At 40.7% G+C, this 15,336-nt stretch overlaps 1 protein-coding gene across 2 annotated transcripts in view; it reads left to right on the forward strand.

Annotated features, from left to right (window-relative positions):
• EPB41L4A (erythrocyte membrane protein band 4.1 like 4A) overlaps positions 1-15,336 on the forward strand; it is a 251,276-nt gene that overhangs the window by 211,431 nt on the left and 24,509 nt on the right. For both annotated transcript variants that reach the window (XM_044275942.1, XM_044275943.1), the window contains 4 exons: positions 3,696-3,779; positions 8,620-8,727; positions 10,875-10,922; positions 14,006-14,083. In XM_044275942.1, coding sequence (XP_044131877.1) covers positions 3,696-3,779; positions 8,620-8,727; positions 10,875-10,922; positions 14,006-14,083 — 318 coding nt within the window. The remainder of the gene's footprint in view (positions 1-3,695; positions 3,780-8,619; positions 8,728-10,874; positions 10,923-14,005; positions 14,084-15,336) is intronic.

A 15,336-nucleotide genomic window follows, 5' to 3' on the forward strand; every position in this document is an offset into this window, starting at 1 on the left:
CTGAGCAAAGGGTACCTCAAAATTGTGACTTTGGGGTTTCATAAGCTGTAAGCCATAATCATCCAATTCATAACAAATAAAGGCTTCAGATATCTCTCTTTGCATGTAATGAGTCTATCTCATATATTCGTTTCACCTTTTAAGTTGCATTACTGAAATAAATGAACTTTGCACGATATTCTAACTTTTCGAGTCTCACCTGTTTTGCACTGATAGCTTGGCATACAGCTGTCCAGTATTGTTTCCATCTTTTTGTCGTTATCTTTCATATTCTTGGAGGACACGATTTATGTATTTGGTGTTCTGTTTCATGGGTTTAAGACTGTAAAGGTGTAGCGTTTCACAGCCACTGCCCCAACAACACACATGTTCTCATTGTTCCCATGGCTGGGATTGTTCTACTAATGACTTTTCGGTTCAGTACAAGCCCGTGTCCATGTATTAATTTCTCTGTAACAAGTGGCGACAGGGAAAAGAAATTCTGCATTGACGTAAAATGAAACATTAGTTTGCACCATTATTGCAACTGGAAATTGTGGAAGATGCTATTCTTGAAACATATATTCTTGGTTTAAGACTTTGACTATGCACATATGTGTAGATTGTGTATTCTGTAATCTTATACCAGCAGCTGAAGAAGACTAAATTATGTAGAATTTATCCAGAGACACTGGAAGTTGCTTTCATGCACAGGTCTTGGTACAATATTGTGTGGCAGCATTATAAAGGGACAGTGCAGAGGCCTGTGTTAATTCATGAATAAAATAATACTTTAAAGGGGTTGTGCAAGAATGGGTAGGGGGGTAGTTGGCAAACCCCCACCACTTGGATAGACCTGTAAAGGGAATATTACCTCCCCGCTCCTTCTCCTCCAGACCTGTGATGCTCCTCTGCGGTCCCTCAATGTCACCATCTGGTGTGACATCACCGCAATCACTGGCCACAGTGAAGACCAGATCCCCTTGCGTCCTCTGACCATATGTCATGACAGAAAAGGGGCCGGTCACCACCGCGGCAAGTTATTGGCTGCTGTGATGTCAAACTGGATGTTTACATCGAGGGGTCGAGCGGAGCATCACAGGCCTGGAGGAGAAGGAGCGGTGAGTCAGCTATGTAATCTTCCCTTTACAGGTCTTGCCAAGTGAAGGGGATTTGCTAATTCCCACCCCTCTCCCCCATTTTTTTTACAACGCCTTTAATTTTGGATTGAAATTTTGCATAGAGTAAAGCCAATACACACAACTGCACTTGATGTATGGGCGGAAACAAAATGACTGGAATCACCTATGATGATACCACCCAACTTCCCTGATACAATTGCTCTACCTGGTCTCGTCATAATATTTCCTAGAGGAGAAAAATCCCTGGATCAGTGTCCCATCTCCAATAATGTAATATTAATAACTTGCTATATTAATACTTTCAAGGTATCCAGACCCCTTTTAAATCTGATCAACCATCACAGCATCTTATGGCAGAGAGTTCCATAGTCTCACTGCTCTTACAGTAAAGAATCCCTGTCTATGTAGAGAATAAATCCTTCTTTCCTCTAGACATAGAGGATGCCCACATGTCATGGTTACAGGCCTAGGTATAAAAAGATCATTAGAGAGATATCTGTACTGTACTACATACCTATTAGTACATTGTAATTACATCTCTTAAGCCATCTTTTTTTCCAGACTTAATAACCCCACGTTTGATAACCTGTACTGCAGTCCACCCATTCCCTTAAAGGAATTTTCAGAGATTTTAAAACTGATGACCAGAGGATAGGTCATCAGTATAAAAATCTTGGAAAGCCCTTTTAATTGCCTTGGTCGCCCTCCTCTGCACCTTTTTTATTTGAGCTGTGTCCTTCTTATACACAGTTGCCCACAATTATACATAATATTCTGATCTGAATAAGCACTTTGTCTATGACAAGTATCCCATATGTGTTTTGTAAAAGCCATCAGTCCCAGTAGGGGGTTGTGAGGGGGCACGGAAGTCTGCTGCGACAACGGGGTATTCAGGTGGACTGAAGAGACACTTTTTAACATATGGTTTAATACTGGAAGTCACTGGGGTTGAGGTCAGGGCTCTGTGCAGGCCAGTCAAGGTCTTCACCCAACCATGCCTTTACAAACAGTCGTGCTGGAACATAAAAGTGCCTTCCCCAAACTGTTCCCATAAAGTTGGTAGTGTACGATTGTCTACAATCTCTTGCTATACTGAAGCATTAAGATTTCCCCTCACTGGAACGAAGAGGCCCCATATTATTATCCCTCCTCCGTCCCTCCTTACAGTTGGCACAATGCAGTCAGACAGGTAACCTTCCCCTGGCATTTGCCAAATCCAGACTCGTACATCAGATTGTTGAAATAGATTCATCGCTCCACTTTCCACTGCTCTAGAGTCCAGTGGCGGTGTGCTTTACACCACTCCATCTGCCACATTGTGCTTGGTGAACTAAAGGCTTGCGTGCAGATGCTCGGCCATGGAAACCCATTCCATGAAGCTCCTGGTGCATAGTTTTTGTTAATGTTAATGCCACTGGCTTATTGCAATGGTGGCATCCTATTACAGTACCACGCTCGAATTCAGTGAGTTCTTTCATAAATGTTTGTAAAGGCAGACTGCATGGCTAGTGGCTGGATGTTATAATCCTGTGGCCACTAGACTGAATGAAACTCCTGAATTAAGTGATTAAGTGGTGTGCCCAAATACTTGCGTCTATGTAGTGTATATTGAGAGCATTTTACCCAAGCACAGATCCCAAGTGTGATGTGTACCTAGCCATAGCTGGAAGGTAGATGTACAGGGTGGGACATTTATATGGATACACCTTAATAAAATGGGAATGGTTGGTGATATTAACTTCCTGTTTGTGGCACGTTAGTATATGTGAGGGGGGAAACTTTTCAAGATGAGTGGTGACCATGGTGGCCATTTTGAAGTCGGCCATTTTGAATCCAACTTTTGTTTTTTTCAATAGGAAGAGGGTCATGTGACACAACAAACTTATTGGGAATTTCACAAGAAAAACAATGGTGTGCTTGGTTTTAACGTAACTTTATTCTTTCATGAGTTATTTACAAGTTTCTGACCACTTATAAAATGTGTTCAATGTGCTGCCCATTGTATTGGATTGTCAATGCAACCCTCTTCTCCCACTCTTCACACACTGATAGCAACACCGCAGGAGAAATGCTAGCACAGGCTTCCAGTATCCGTAGTTTCAGGTGCTGCACATCTCGTATCTTCACAGCATATACACATTGACAATCCAACACAATGGGCAGCACACAGGGAGGAGGAGATGGACAGGTTTCTCAAGGGGCATCTCCTTCTCCCTGACTGTGAGCTGCCCAATCGCAGCAGAGTGTATCACAGCCAGGGAGAAGGCGACGACCCCTGAGAAACACTGCTGTCTCCTCCTCCTTGTACCGATGGGATGGATTTACATACAGGGTGGGAAACCAGAACGGGGGGGCACAGCGGGGGAACGGAGTAGCCCACAGAAAGGAAAAAAGTGATATCACATGTCATCAGTATGCCCTACACTGCCAGGTATTTATATGGTAATGTCAGGAACGGTGAAAGGTCCTCTTTAGGTCTGAACGTAAAAAATAAATAAAAAAAAGATGTAGCTTCTGATGTTCCTGTTTAGTTGATTCACACTTTTCTTCATTAATGAATTTTTTCCTCTGAAGTTCCAAGAAGGTCAAACAAGACAACAGCCCAGACACCCAAAGAAGTAAAGCAAGTGCCCCCTGGGAAGGCAACGGCTCTGCGAGGTACAGTACTGTAAAAATAAATTATTTTCATTGGACTCGCAATGTCTATTATCAGCAGCCATTTTGTGTAAGATTACTGCATATTACAGATCCATAATGCGGTATCCATAGTCTGATTTCGTAAAGAAAGAAAAACAAGCATATGCTTAAAGGGGTTGTGCAAGGGTTTATTATTGATGACCTCTACCCCTATCATCAGTATAGGTCATCAATATCAGATCGGCAGGGGTCTTACACCCGACACCCCTACTGATCAGCTGTTTGAAGGGGAGGCAGCTCTCTATGTGAACACCGCTTCCTCTTCATTACACTGCCCGTTCTTGCTCTATTCAAGTGAATAGTACTTGTAATTACACTCGCTTCCGAGTAGACGGGCAGTGTAATGAACAGAAAGCAGCACTGGCATGGAGCACCACCTCCTGATCGGTGTGCCCGGTGTGGGACCCCGCCAATCGAATACTGATGAACTATCCTTAGGATATGTCATTAATATAAAACCCCTGCAACAACCCCTTTAATGTGTTCACTCTCAGAAGCATTTCTTCTAAGGGAGAATCCAGTGCCTCACAGAGGAACCATACATTGGCACACAGAATGCAGATATAATGCAGACATATAGGACTCGTGCAGGGTTTGATATGTCCAGGAGCCCTTATGGTATGTTAGTCCTTAATCCAAAGAATCTGATGTCAGTATACAGCATAGGGAGGGACCCTTGTTACCCCACTAAACCGTGCTGATGTGTTTCATGGAAGTCAAGGACCTAATGAAACCCACAGTTTTGCCATTGTAATTCACCAATTAGGCCAGAAGGAGGGCCTACAGAAGTATTACAGTGTGTTACAGAAGTGATCAAAGGATGGCGTGATCAAGTCTCCTAGTGGGACAAAAACATTTTCAAAAATTGAAATTAAATGATATAAAAGTTAATAAAATATTAAAAAAGGAAAACCTTTGTTAAAAAAAAGTATACATAATTGGTATTGCTGCATCTGTACACCGAATTATAACATCTCTTTGTTTAATCTGGAGGGGGAATGCTGTATAAAAAGAAAAACAATGCCAGAAATGTTGTATTTTTTTTTTTTTGTTCATCCCACTTCCCCAAAAAATAGAATAAAATGTGATCAAGAAGTTGGATGTACCCTAGTATGATACTAGTAAAAATGTCTTCATCCTGCAAAAAGCAAGCCCTTACACAGCACTGTCAACGGAAAAATATGAAAGTTATGGCTCCCAGAATATAAACAAATTATTTAATTATTTAAAAAAGTGATTATTTTGTGCAAAAATTGTAAAACCTATATAAAAACGACATAAAACTATATAAATTTGGTTTTGCTGTAATTGTACTGACCCACAGAAAAAAAGGTAACATTTTACTACGTGGTGAACACACTAAAAACGAAACCCCCCCAAAATTGCAGAATTGCTGTTCTTTGCCCCGCGTCTCCAAATAAAATTAATAAAGGTTTTTCAATACATTATAAGTGCCCCAAAATGTTGGCATTAAAAACATACAACCCGTCAAAAATCATCATTGGACTATATAAATTGAAATACATTAAAAAATGCTGAAGAGCGGGGATGAAAAAAACACAACGTCCTTAAAGTGGCATGACACTTCACCAATGAGTCCAGCGAATGGCTGCAGCGGTGCATGTGATCCTGTGTGAAAGTTTACAAGACTGGGACCACAAGGAGCACTGAACGGAATATAAAGCTGGAAAACCCCTTCAGGACCCTGCCATTTTTCACCTTAAGGACCAGGCTATTTTTTGCAAATCTGACATGTCACTTTATGTGGTAATAACTTTAAAACGCTTTTACTTATCCAGGCCATTCTGAGAAAACAAATAGTTATACCTCCTAAAATAGTTATTACTTTACATTTCCCATATGTCTACTTTATGTTTGGATTATTTTGTAAATTACATTTTCTTTTTTTGGGATGTTAGAAGGCTTAGAAGCAAATCTCAAAATTTCCAAAATCCACTTTTTAAGGACCCATTTCAGGTCTGAAGTCACTTTGTGGTGCTACATAATAGAAACCACCCAAAAATTGTCCCATTTTAGAAACTACACCCCTCATGGTATTCATGATTTTACAAACTTTGTTAACTCTTTAGGTGTTCCACAAGAATTAAAGGAAAATGTAGATGAAATTTCAGAATTTAACTTTTTGGGCAGATTTTCCATTTTAATTCATTTTTTTTCCCGCTAACAAAGCAAGGGTTAACAACTACACAAAACTTAATATTTATTACCCTGATTCTTTAGTTTACAGAAACACCCCATTTGTGATCGTAAACTGCTGTACGGGCACATGGCAGGGTGCAGAAGGAAAGGAGTGCAATGTGGTTTTTGGAGGGTAGATGTCACTGGGATAATGTTAAGTTGCCATGTCACATTTGAAGACCCTCCTCATTGGACCCCTAGAGTAGAAACTCCAAAAAAGTGACCCCATTTTGGAAACTACGGGATAAGGTGGCAGTTGTTGGTACTATTGTAGGGTACATATGATTTTTGGTTGCTTTATATTACACTTATTGTGAGGTAAGGTAACAAAAAATAGCTGTTTTGGCACAGTTTTTATTTTTTGTTTTTTATAGTGTTCATCTGACAGGTTAGATTATGTGCTATTTCTATAGAGCAGGTTGTTACGGACGCAAAAATACCAAATATGTTTGTTCCAGTTTTACATCATAAAGCATTTTTTTAGTGTCTCCATATTCTGAAAGCCAGTTTTTTTTTAGTTTTTTTTTTTGGGCTGTCTTATGTAGGGGCTAATTTTTTTTGGTATGAGAATGGTTTGATTGGTACTATTTTATGGTGCCTATGACTTTTTGATCGCTTGCTATTACACTTTTTGTGATGTAAGTTTACAAAAAAATTGCTTTTTTGACCCCGTTTTTATTTTTTACAGTGTTCATCTGAGGGGTTAGGTCATGTGACATTTTTATACAGCAAGTTATTACAGATGCAGCAATACCTAATGTGTATATTTTTATTTATTTATTTAACTTTTACACAATAACAGCATTTTTTTAACCCCAAAAAAGTTTCAGTGGCTCCATATTCTGAGAGCCATAGTTTTTAGTTTTTTTGGGGCGATTGTCTTAGGTAGGGTCTAATTTTTTTGCGGGATGAGATGATGGTTTGATTGGTACTATTTAGGGGTGCGTATTACTTTTTGATCGCTTGGTATTACACTTTTTGACACAGTGGTATTATTTTTTCTACGGTGTTCACCTGAGGGGTTAGATTATGTGATATTTTTATACAGCAGGTCGTTACAGACACGGAGATACCTAATATGTCTTCTTTTTTTTATTTATTTTTTCACTTTTAACACAATAAAAGCATTTTTGAAACAAAAAAATTAATGTTTTAGTGTCTCCATATTCATAGTTTTTTTTTGCCCAATTGTTTTATGTAGGGGCTCATATTTTTGTGGGTTTGATTGGTACTATTTTGGGGTGGCATATGCCTTTTTGATGCTTGGTGTTGCACTTTTTGTGATGTAAAGTGACAAAAAAATTGTTGTTTTAGCAGTTTTTATTTTATTTTTTCTACGGCGTTCAGGTGAGGGGGTGGATCATGTGATATTTTTATAGAGCCGGTCGTTACGGACGCGGCAATACCCAATATGTTTTTTTTACTTGAAGCTTTTTTTTTTTTTTGTCCTACTCTGGGACTTCAACTTCTGGGGTCTGATCCCCTCTGCAATGCATTATAATACAACCTGTATTGTAATGCATTGGCTGTCAGCTTTTATGCTGACAGCCTGCCTGTGAGACCTAACCTAAGGGTCCATTCACACCTCTGTATGTGTTTTGCGGATCCGCAAATTACGTATCCTTAAAACACGGACACCGGCAAGGTGCGTTCCTCATTTTGCGGATTGCACATGGCCGGCACTCTCATAGAAAATGCCTTTTCTTGTCCGCAATTGGACAAGAATAGGACATGTTCTGTTTTTTTTGCGGAACGGAAGTGCGGATCCGTACATCACGTTCCGGCCCCATTGAAAATGACTGGCTTCCACACCTGTTCCACAAAAATGCAGAATGGATGCAGACCCATTTTGCGGACGTGTGAATGGACCCTAAGGGGTTGGACCTCACAGGCTTCTGAAGAAAGAAAGCCCTGATGCCTATGGAAGGTATCGGGCTTGCCTTCTCTGCTATCGGGTCCCTGCCACTGCAGCGCGGGGATGCAATGGATATGCGGAGGGCACGCGTACCCTCCTTAAACAGTCTGCATGCTGTGGTCAGCTTTGACCGCTGCATACAAGGGGTTAATATGCCGGCATCTGTGTCTTCACAGATGCCGGCGTATGCAGCAGGGGCCTGGCTGTCAGTGACTGCTGGGTCCGTGACACTGATCGGGTGGGCGGAGCTCTTGTACGGCGCTGGTCTTTAAGTCACGTCCTCCAGCGCCGTACATGTATGGCTGGGGTCATTAGGGGTTTAATGTCTTTGTTATATACATCACACTTTAGGTGTGTCTGATATAGGTAGGTACACTATTATATTCTGGTCTATTTTATTATACTTTTTCCTCCTTGAGATGATGTATTTTGTTGTTCCATTTATAATTTGTACTTGGCTGCAGGATCACCACAGTTGTACCCGCAGGCTCATTTTTATGCCTAGCCAGACTGAGTAAATCGCTTCTCTTCCCCAAGTCTTCATTTTCAAGGGTCAAATATGTCACTTTATCAGAATGTTATTATGAAGATCCAATTGCTCAGCTGTGCTGCAATGATTTGCATAAAGGACACAAGTGCCAAAGAATTAATTGAATGTTAACTTCATCATTTGCATATCCCTTTCAGTGGTCTGTATAATTCTCCCAATGACCGCACTAAGTCACCAAAGTTCCCCAGCCCTCGACGGCGCAATCAGTCTGGGAGTGAGAATGAGTCCGGGCAACTTATCAGGAGGTAAGTGGCATGTCATCATTGTTGTAGTATTTGTAGTACATAGGCTGAAGCAGATACATGTAGTCTGCTGCCACATGGAAATGCCATGATCATAAATCTGGAAATCCAATGGCGAATGCTTGCCCTAATAGTCACATAATATCGAAGCAAAGTGATGCATAATGAAGCCATATCTAGAAAGGGTGTCTTCACCTTAGAGCACCGTGAATTTTACAGCCCGGAGCTGTATTCAGAGTTCTGCTATGTAAACCAAAGGGTATATTAGACAGGTAGATTTGGTAACGATGGCGATTGACCATCAAATAGTTGACATTGTTTGTAACTGGTCATTAGTAGACAAGACAATGATAGGAGAAGTAGTCGTTATTGCGATCGTTATAAAGTCGAGAATCGTTTGTAAATCCATCTATTACATACAAAGATTTGAGCACTTGGAGGTTCCACTCAGATTCCACTCCTGTACTATGATGTCTTGACGATCAGGTGATGACTTATTACACACTGAGATGTCAGGTCGACGGATGGTAATCTTTTGACAAGTTCAACGATGCGGTTGAACAAGAATCTGACATTTTCACGACCGCTAGTAGCTATTACACCCTCCGAAAATTGGTGTATAGCGAACGACATTACAATTTCTAGGACGATTATTCGGCTAATACCCCCTTAACTACATCTATTTTACAACAGACAGCAGCGGTCTCTTAAGAAGTTTTTTCTTGGTGTTCTTTGGCTTGCAAAAAAAGCCATGATTTATATTTTTATTTTTTGGGGTGTGTCATTTTTTGAGTCAAGCAGAAGTCAACACCTCCAAACTTTGTATACAGAGGACTACAAGTAGCAGCACACTGCTTTATGCACAAGACACATGCAGACTCTAGAAACAGGAATAAAAGTAGATTGCATTACTGCTATACTTAAATTAGAAGCTCTTTGCTCACATTTTTTAGCAAACTTGTGTGCTGCTACTTCTAAGTCCATGTTTGCTTTTACATTTTATTAGTCAAGCGACATTTTTGTAGCATTTCTTTTTTTTTCAGATTTTTTTTCTTTCCTATAGAAAAGTCTATGGGAAATATCTGAAAATAACACCACACCCAGAGCATACTGCGATTTAAAAAAACTTCTAAGGGAGTGAAAAAAGCTAGGAAACAGCAGTGTCCATTCCTTATGTCTCTTTTAGGAAGTTTTCTCTCTGTTTCTGCCCCCCATCCTCCTTTATGAGGTTTTGTTCTGATATCTTGATGTTTCTGGTTGATTTTTGCACAGCGTTACTTCTGATGTATTACAACAACTCTTACATTTGAAATAGTACTTGCCTACATTCTGGGGATTCTTGTGTTCATTATTCATCCGGTGCACCAGAAAGAATGGAGCCGCAGGTTAAGCTTACATACTACCACTGCATTTATTCTCTTTGCAATCCATTAAATTGGTTCTTTTCACCTGACAGTCAACATTAGTCAATATTAGTTAATCTTGACAATGACAATCACAATGTGTGCTGCTTGGGGACATGTCACTGCTGAGGCCAGTGCTTGGCTGCAGCAGTGCACATGACCCCATCCGTTTGCAGATAGGCTTGGGAACGAAAGCATTGCTAAGCAAGTGAGTACATTTCTTTGTTTAGGGGCAGCACAATAATGGCTAATTTATAAAAAGTTCTCTACAGCTGGAATACCCATTGAAAGGATATGGACATATTTTTTATGATTGCATTTTACGCTAAAAATAATTTTCATTTGGTCTTTACTAAAAATTTTCAGCCATTTATGAGATACAGGGGTTAAAATTCAGTCTGTTTGCAGATTATTACTTCAGTCCAGTCAGCTGACAGCTCATGTGAAGCCTTATCTTTGATCTCCTGACCTCATAAACACTCATTTAAGCCATATTCTTTTTAGTTTGATTAGAGTTTTACTATAATTAGTGTTTGAGGTCAGGAGATCAGAGATAAGGCTTAACATGAACTGTCAGCTGACGGGACTGAGAAGTGATACTCCGCAAACAGACTGATTTTTAACCCCTGTACTGTATATCAGAAACTGCTATTATTTTTTTTATATAAAGACCAATTGAAAGAATTATTTTAACCCCAAATTGATTGTCTAAAATCTCATTATAACTATGCCTTGTATCCTATACAGGAAAGGACAGAACAGTGGTGAGGATTCTGATCTCAAGCACAGGAGGAGGTGCGTATACTGAAAAGGCCATGCAGGGCCAACATAAGCATTACAGTGCCTGCATATTCCTATACATAATGAGCATTGTTTGAAAGGGGACCTGTCTTAGGAATAAAAAATGTAAAGTACTTACATATGCCTACAGCCATTTGATCCCTGAGTGTAACATGTTTATTATTTTCTTCATTAGCCCCCATTCCATTCTGTTTGGTTGCGTCCCCATTGCGAAAGAATAACACTACAAGCAGCGTTTTTCTGTCCGCGATGTGGTGACACACAATGTCCTGACACACAATGTAAGTCAACGGGGATGGATCCATTTTCTCTGACACAATAGAAAACTGATCCGTCCCCCATTTACTTTCAATGGTGTTCATGGCTATAGAAGACATAATACAACCGGATCCGTTCATAACAGATGCAGACAGTTGTATTATCTTAATGGAAGCATTTTTGTTGATCCATGATGGATCCATCAAAAACACTGGTGTGAAAGTAGCCTAAAACTCAATAAAAAAAATGCCCCAAAGGTGTCTATAGCTTTTAAGATGGAAGACAGCACTAACATACACGGTGCCAAATGCTATGAGGCAGCCCAATGTCAAGAACAAAGGCGCTGATGAAGACAATAATAAAAGCTCTATACTCTTACAATACAATTGGTGACTGTAAGTACATGCATTTACTTAGCATTTTATACTCCCGTAACAGATGGTTTTTAATCTCACATAAAGGTATACTTGCAGCATGGCAGACAGACTTCTTTAGCAATGTTCCTGTTCAGTGATGGCCAGTTCGAAAATTGTTCGCCCGCGAACATATACGGGCTGCCATCTTTTTTCACAAGTCCGGCGAGGCACAGGTAAGCCTGTGCCTGTGCCGCGAGCCGGTCTGAAAACAAGTGCGGTCACCGGGAATAGGCAGTTCCAAGAACAGCCCGATGAAGGCCCCCAGTGGCTGTTCTCGGAACTGCCTGCTCCCGCTGACTGCACTTGTTTTCAGACCGGCTCGCGCACAGGTAAGGGCTTACCTGTGCCTCGCCGGACTTGTAAAAAAAGATGTCAGCCCGCATGTGTTTACGGGGGCGAACAATGCGAACTAGCCATCACTGTTCCCGTCATCCTGTTGTCTATACAGAGACACTGGGGGAGATTTAGCAAACTAGTGTAAAGTAGAACTGAATTAGTTGCCAATAACAACCAATCGGATTCCACCTTTTATTTTCCAAAGGAGCTGTGAAAAGTGAATGGTGGAATCTGATTGGTTGCTATGGGCCACTAAGCCAGTTCTACTTTACACCAGTTTGATAAATCTCCCCCACTGTCTTTAAACCTTTTGGCATTCAAAATTTAATTGTTGAACCCCTGTCAATGAATCAGCAGGTAACATTTCATCACAAGAAGCCCCCCACCATATTGGCATTTCTTCTCAATGTATGACACATTTTCCTTCTCATATGTACCAGTATTCTGCAGCATTCAAAGCTGTAGCCATGCTCCTTTTTTCTTTTATGATAGTGAAAAAACAGATTTTTAGTTGTGTTTTTTGCACCTGCAGTAAAAACGCCAGCTCCAGGGGTTAGCTGAAAGTCTATGGGGAATATGAAAAGCAGGACAGCTAATCAATATTCACTTCGCTGGGCGGCTACTCTGAAGCGCTGCTGTGCCCGGCGCATGTGCATTAAGCAGAGGCTGCATCAGCCTCTGGGAATCACACTGTGCGCAGGCGCGATGCGATCTCGGCCAGTGAGGGTGCCGGGCGCATGCGCTGAAGATGGCCGGAGACACTAGTAGCCGCCCAGCAAAGTGAATATTGATTAGCTGGGCGGCGCTTCAAACGGCAGTTGTGGCGAGGCTGGCTGGGCGCAAGTTGAGATGAAACACCGCCCCTTGGGCAGATTGAACACGATGAAAGCAGGTTATAAAACTTCTTTTTACTGTATTTATAAGGTGGACAGGGGGGATACTTAGATGATTCTAATACACTTTATATGACCTGTACTGTCATATATATACCTAAATATGCTTTTTGGACCTGTCAGTGTCCCTTTAACATGCAAAGAGTGACAAAAAAATTACAAGCAAAGCAAGCACAGAAATTTACTAGTTTTTCTACAATCTTTTCAGTTTGTACCTGCTTTGATGGTTTGTAACACTGACATGTCTTTAATGGGCCACGTCTCTATAATGGCAGTTGTTGAGCTATAGGCAATCCCACGACTATAACCCCCCATACTGCACTGAGATATTCTCCCCTACAAATATTGGTATTTGCACCACATCCCAATTTTTTCAGTTATTTTCGGTATGAACATGGAATATGGCATATGGAGGTTCATTTGGGGGCCCAAAGATTTCTGTGGGTGCAGTGTTCCACCCCCAGACAACTATTAACTTAGGGCTCATGCACATAACCGTATGTATTTTGTGGTCTGCAAAAAATACGCATGACGTCCACGTGCATTCCGTGTTTTGCAGAACAGCTGGCCCCTAATAGAACAGCCCTATCCTTGTTCATAATGCGGACAATAATAGGACATGTTCTATTTTTTTGCGGAACGAACATACGGAAATGGAATGCATACGGAGTAACTTCCTTTTTTTTGTGGACCCGTTGGAATGAATGGTTCCGCATACAGTCCGCAAAAAAATTTAATGAACACAGAAAGAAAATACGTTTGTGTGCATGAGCCCTTAGAGCTAGAAATTTGCACTTGCTGCTTTTACCCTAAGTTCACACTTGAGCGTTTTACAGCTCGTTCCTACGCGCTGTAAAACGCGCAACACATGAAAACCAATGCTTCCCTATGGGGCTGGTTCACATTTTCGCGTTTTACAGCGCGTTTGAATGCGCTGTAAAACGCTCAAACAAGTACAGTAGCTTTTTTTGGCGCCTTTGACGCGCGTTTGGGCCATAGACTCTTTGGACAACACTGCTGTCAATCACCCAAACGCGGGTTTACTATTACAAAAAACGTGCATAAAAATGCGCGACAAAATCGCGCATAAAAACGCGTGTTTGCAAAACGCTTAGGTGTGAAACCAGGGTTAAAGAAATATCTCTAAGCATATCTCATTGATGTAATTCTTCAGGTCACGGTCACGCTGTAATACCAGTAGCGGCAGCGAGTCGGAAAACTGCAACAGGGAACATCGCAAAAAACGAAACAGGTAATCACTTGTGGCAACTCAGCGGAGATCAATATATCTCACTCTTTGAATGAATCCTTTTATGTGGCTCTGTGTCACTTTTATTGTTTGATTTGTTTTTCACTAGTTTTACTTTCATCAAAGGGTGCATGATGATTTTATATGCCTTTTCTGTAATAACCTTAACCCCATAAGTTCTGCAAGACAGCAATTTCATAATAGACTCCTATGAAGTTATTCATTTGCTTCAGTCACATAGATGTCTGCAACAACTCATAAGTCCATCAGGTATAACCAGGGGTAGGTGGGGATGTGATCTAAGAAAAGGACAGTTGGAAACCAGACTTCTACACATTTTCATAAGCATTAATGTTACCGTATTTAATTTTAAGAATTGATTTAAGCCTTTTTATAAACCATCAGCTGTTCCTGCTGCGACCATGTCCAGAGTTAACTGTTCCAAAGATTCCATACATTTATTATGGTGAAGAAGCCTTGATGTCTCTGGAGACTGAACTTTTTCTTCTCCAGATGGAGGCAGTGCCCCCTTGTCATTTGAGGGAATCTTACTTGGAACAACTTTTCACCATATTTTTTCTATAGGCCCTGTATATATTTGTATAGGGTATTCATGTCCCCCCCTTAGATGCCTTTTTTCAAGGCTAAATAAATCTAATTCTTTTAACCTTTCTTCATAACTCCATGCCCCTTATCAGTTTAGTCGCTCTCTTTTGTACTTTTCCCAGTTCCAGGGCATCGTTTCTATGGACTGGTGCCGAGAACTGAACTGCATATTCCAGATGAGGCCGCACCAAGGCTTTATAAAGGGGTAATATTACATCCCTGTCCCTCGAGTCCATGCCTCGTTTAATGCTTGACAATATCCCGCTAGCCTTAGAAGCAGCAGATTGACATTGCATGCTGTTATTAAGTGTATGATCTGCAAGTACACCCAAATCCTTCTCTACAACTGACTCTTCCAGTGTTACACCCCCTTCGGACGTATGTCCTAGGGGAAGTAACTATCTCGGCAACAAGTTGAATACTTCTAGATATACATGATGCTGTTCTTTTGGAGTCCATTTTTTTTTATTTTTATCAAACAGTTAGTAGTAAAGTAAAAAAAAAAACACATAATCTGGAACTTTATGACAGGTCTGTTTTAAGTAAATTCTTACTGAGGATCAGTAATGAAAATTGTACTAATTAGTTAATATTCAGCAGTACCTTGCTTGTGCACCTGCCACCATTCTCAGTACTTTCTTACAGCTGAT

The sequence above is a fragment of the Bufo gargarizans genome, chromosome 1 (genome assembly GCF_014858855.1).
Source record: "Bufo gargarizans isolate SCDJY-AF-19 chromosome 1, ASM1485885v1, whole genome shotgun sequence".
In the NCBI taxonomy this organism is placed as follows: Eukaryota; Metazoa; Chordata; class Amphibia; order Anura; family Bufonidae; genus Bufo; species Bufo gargarizans.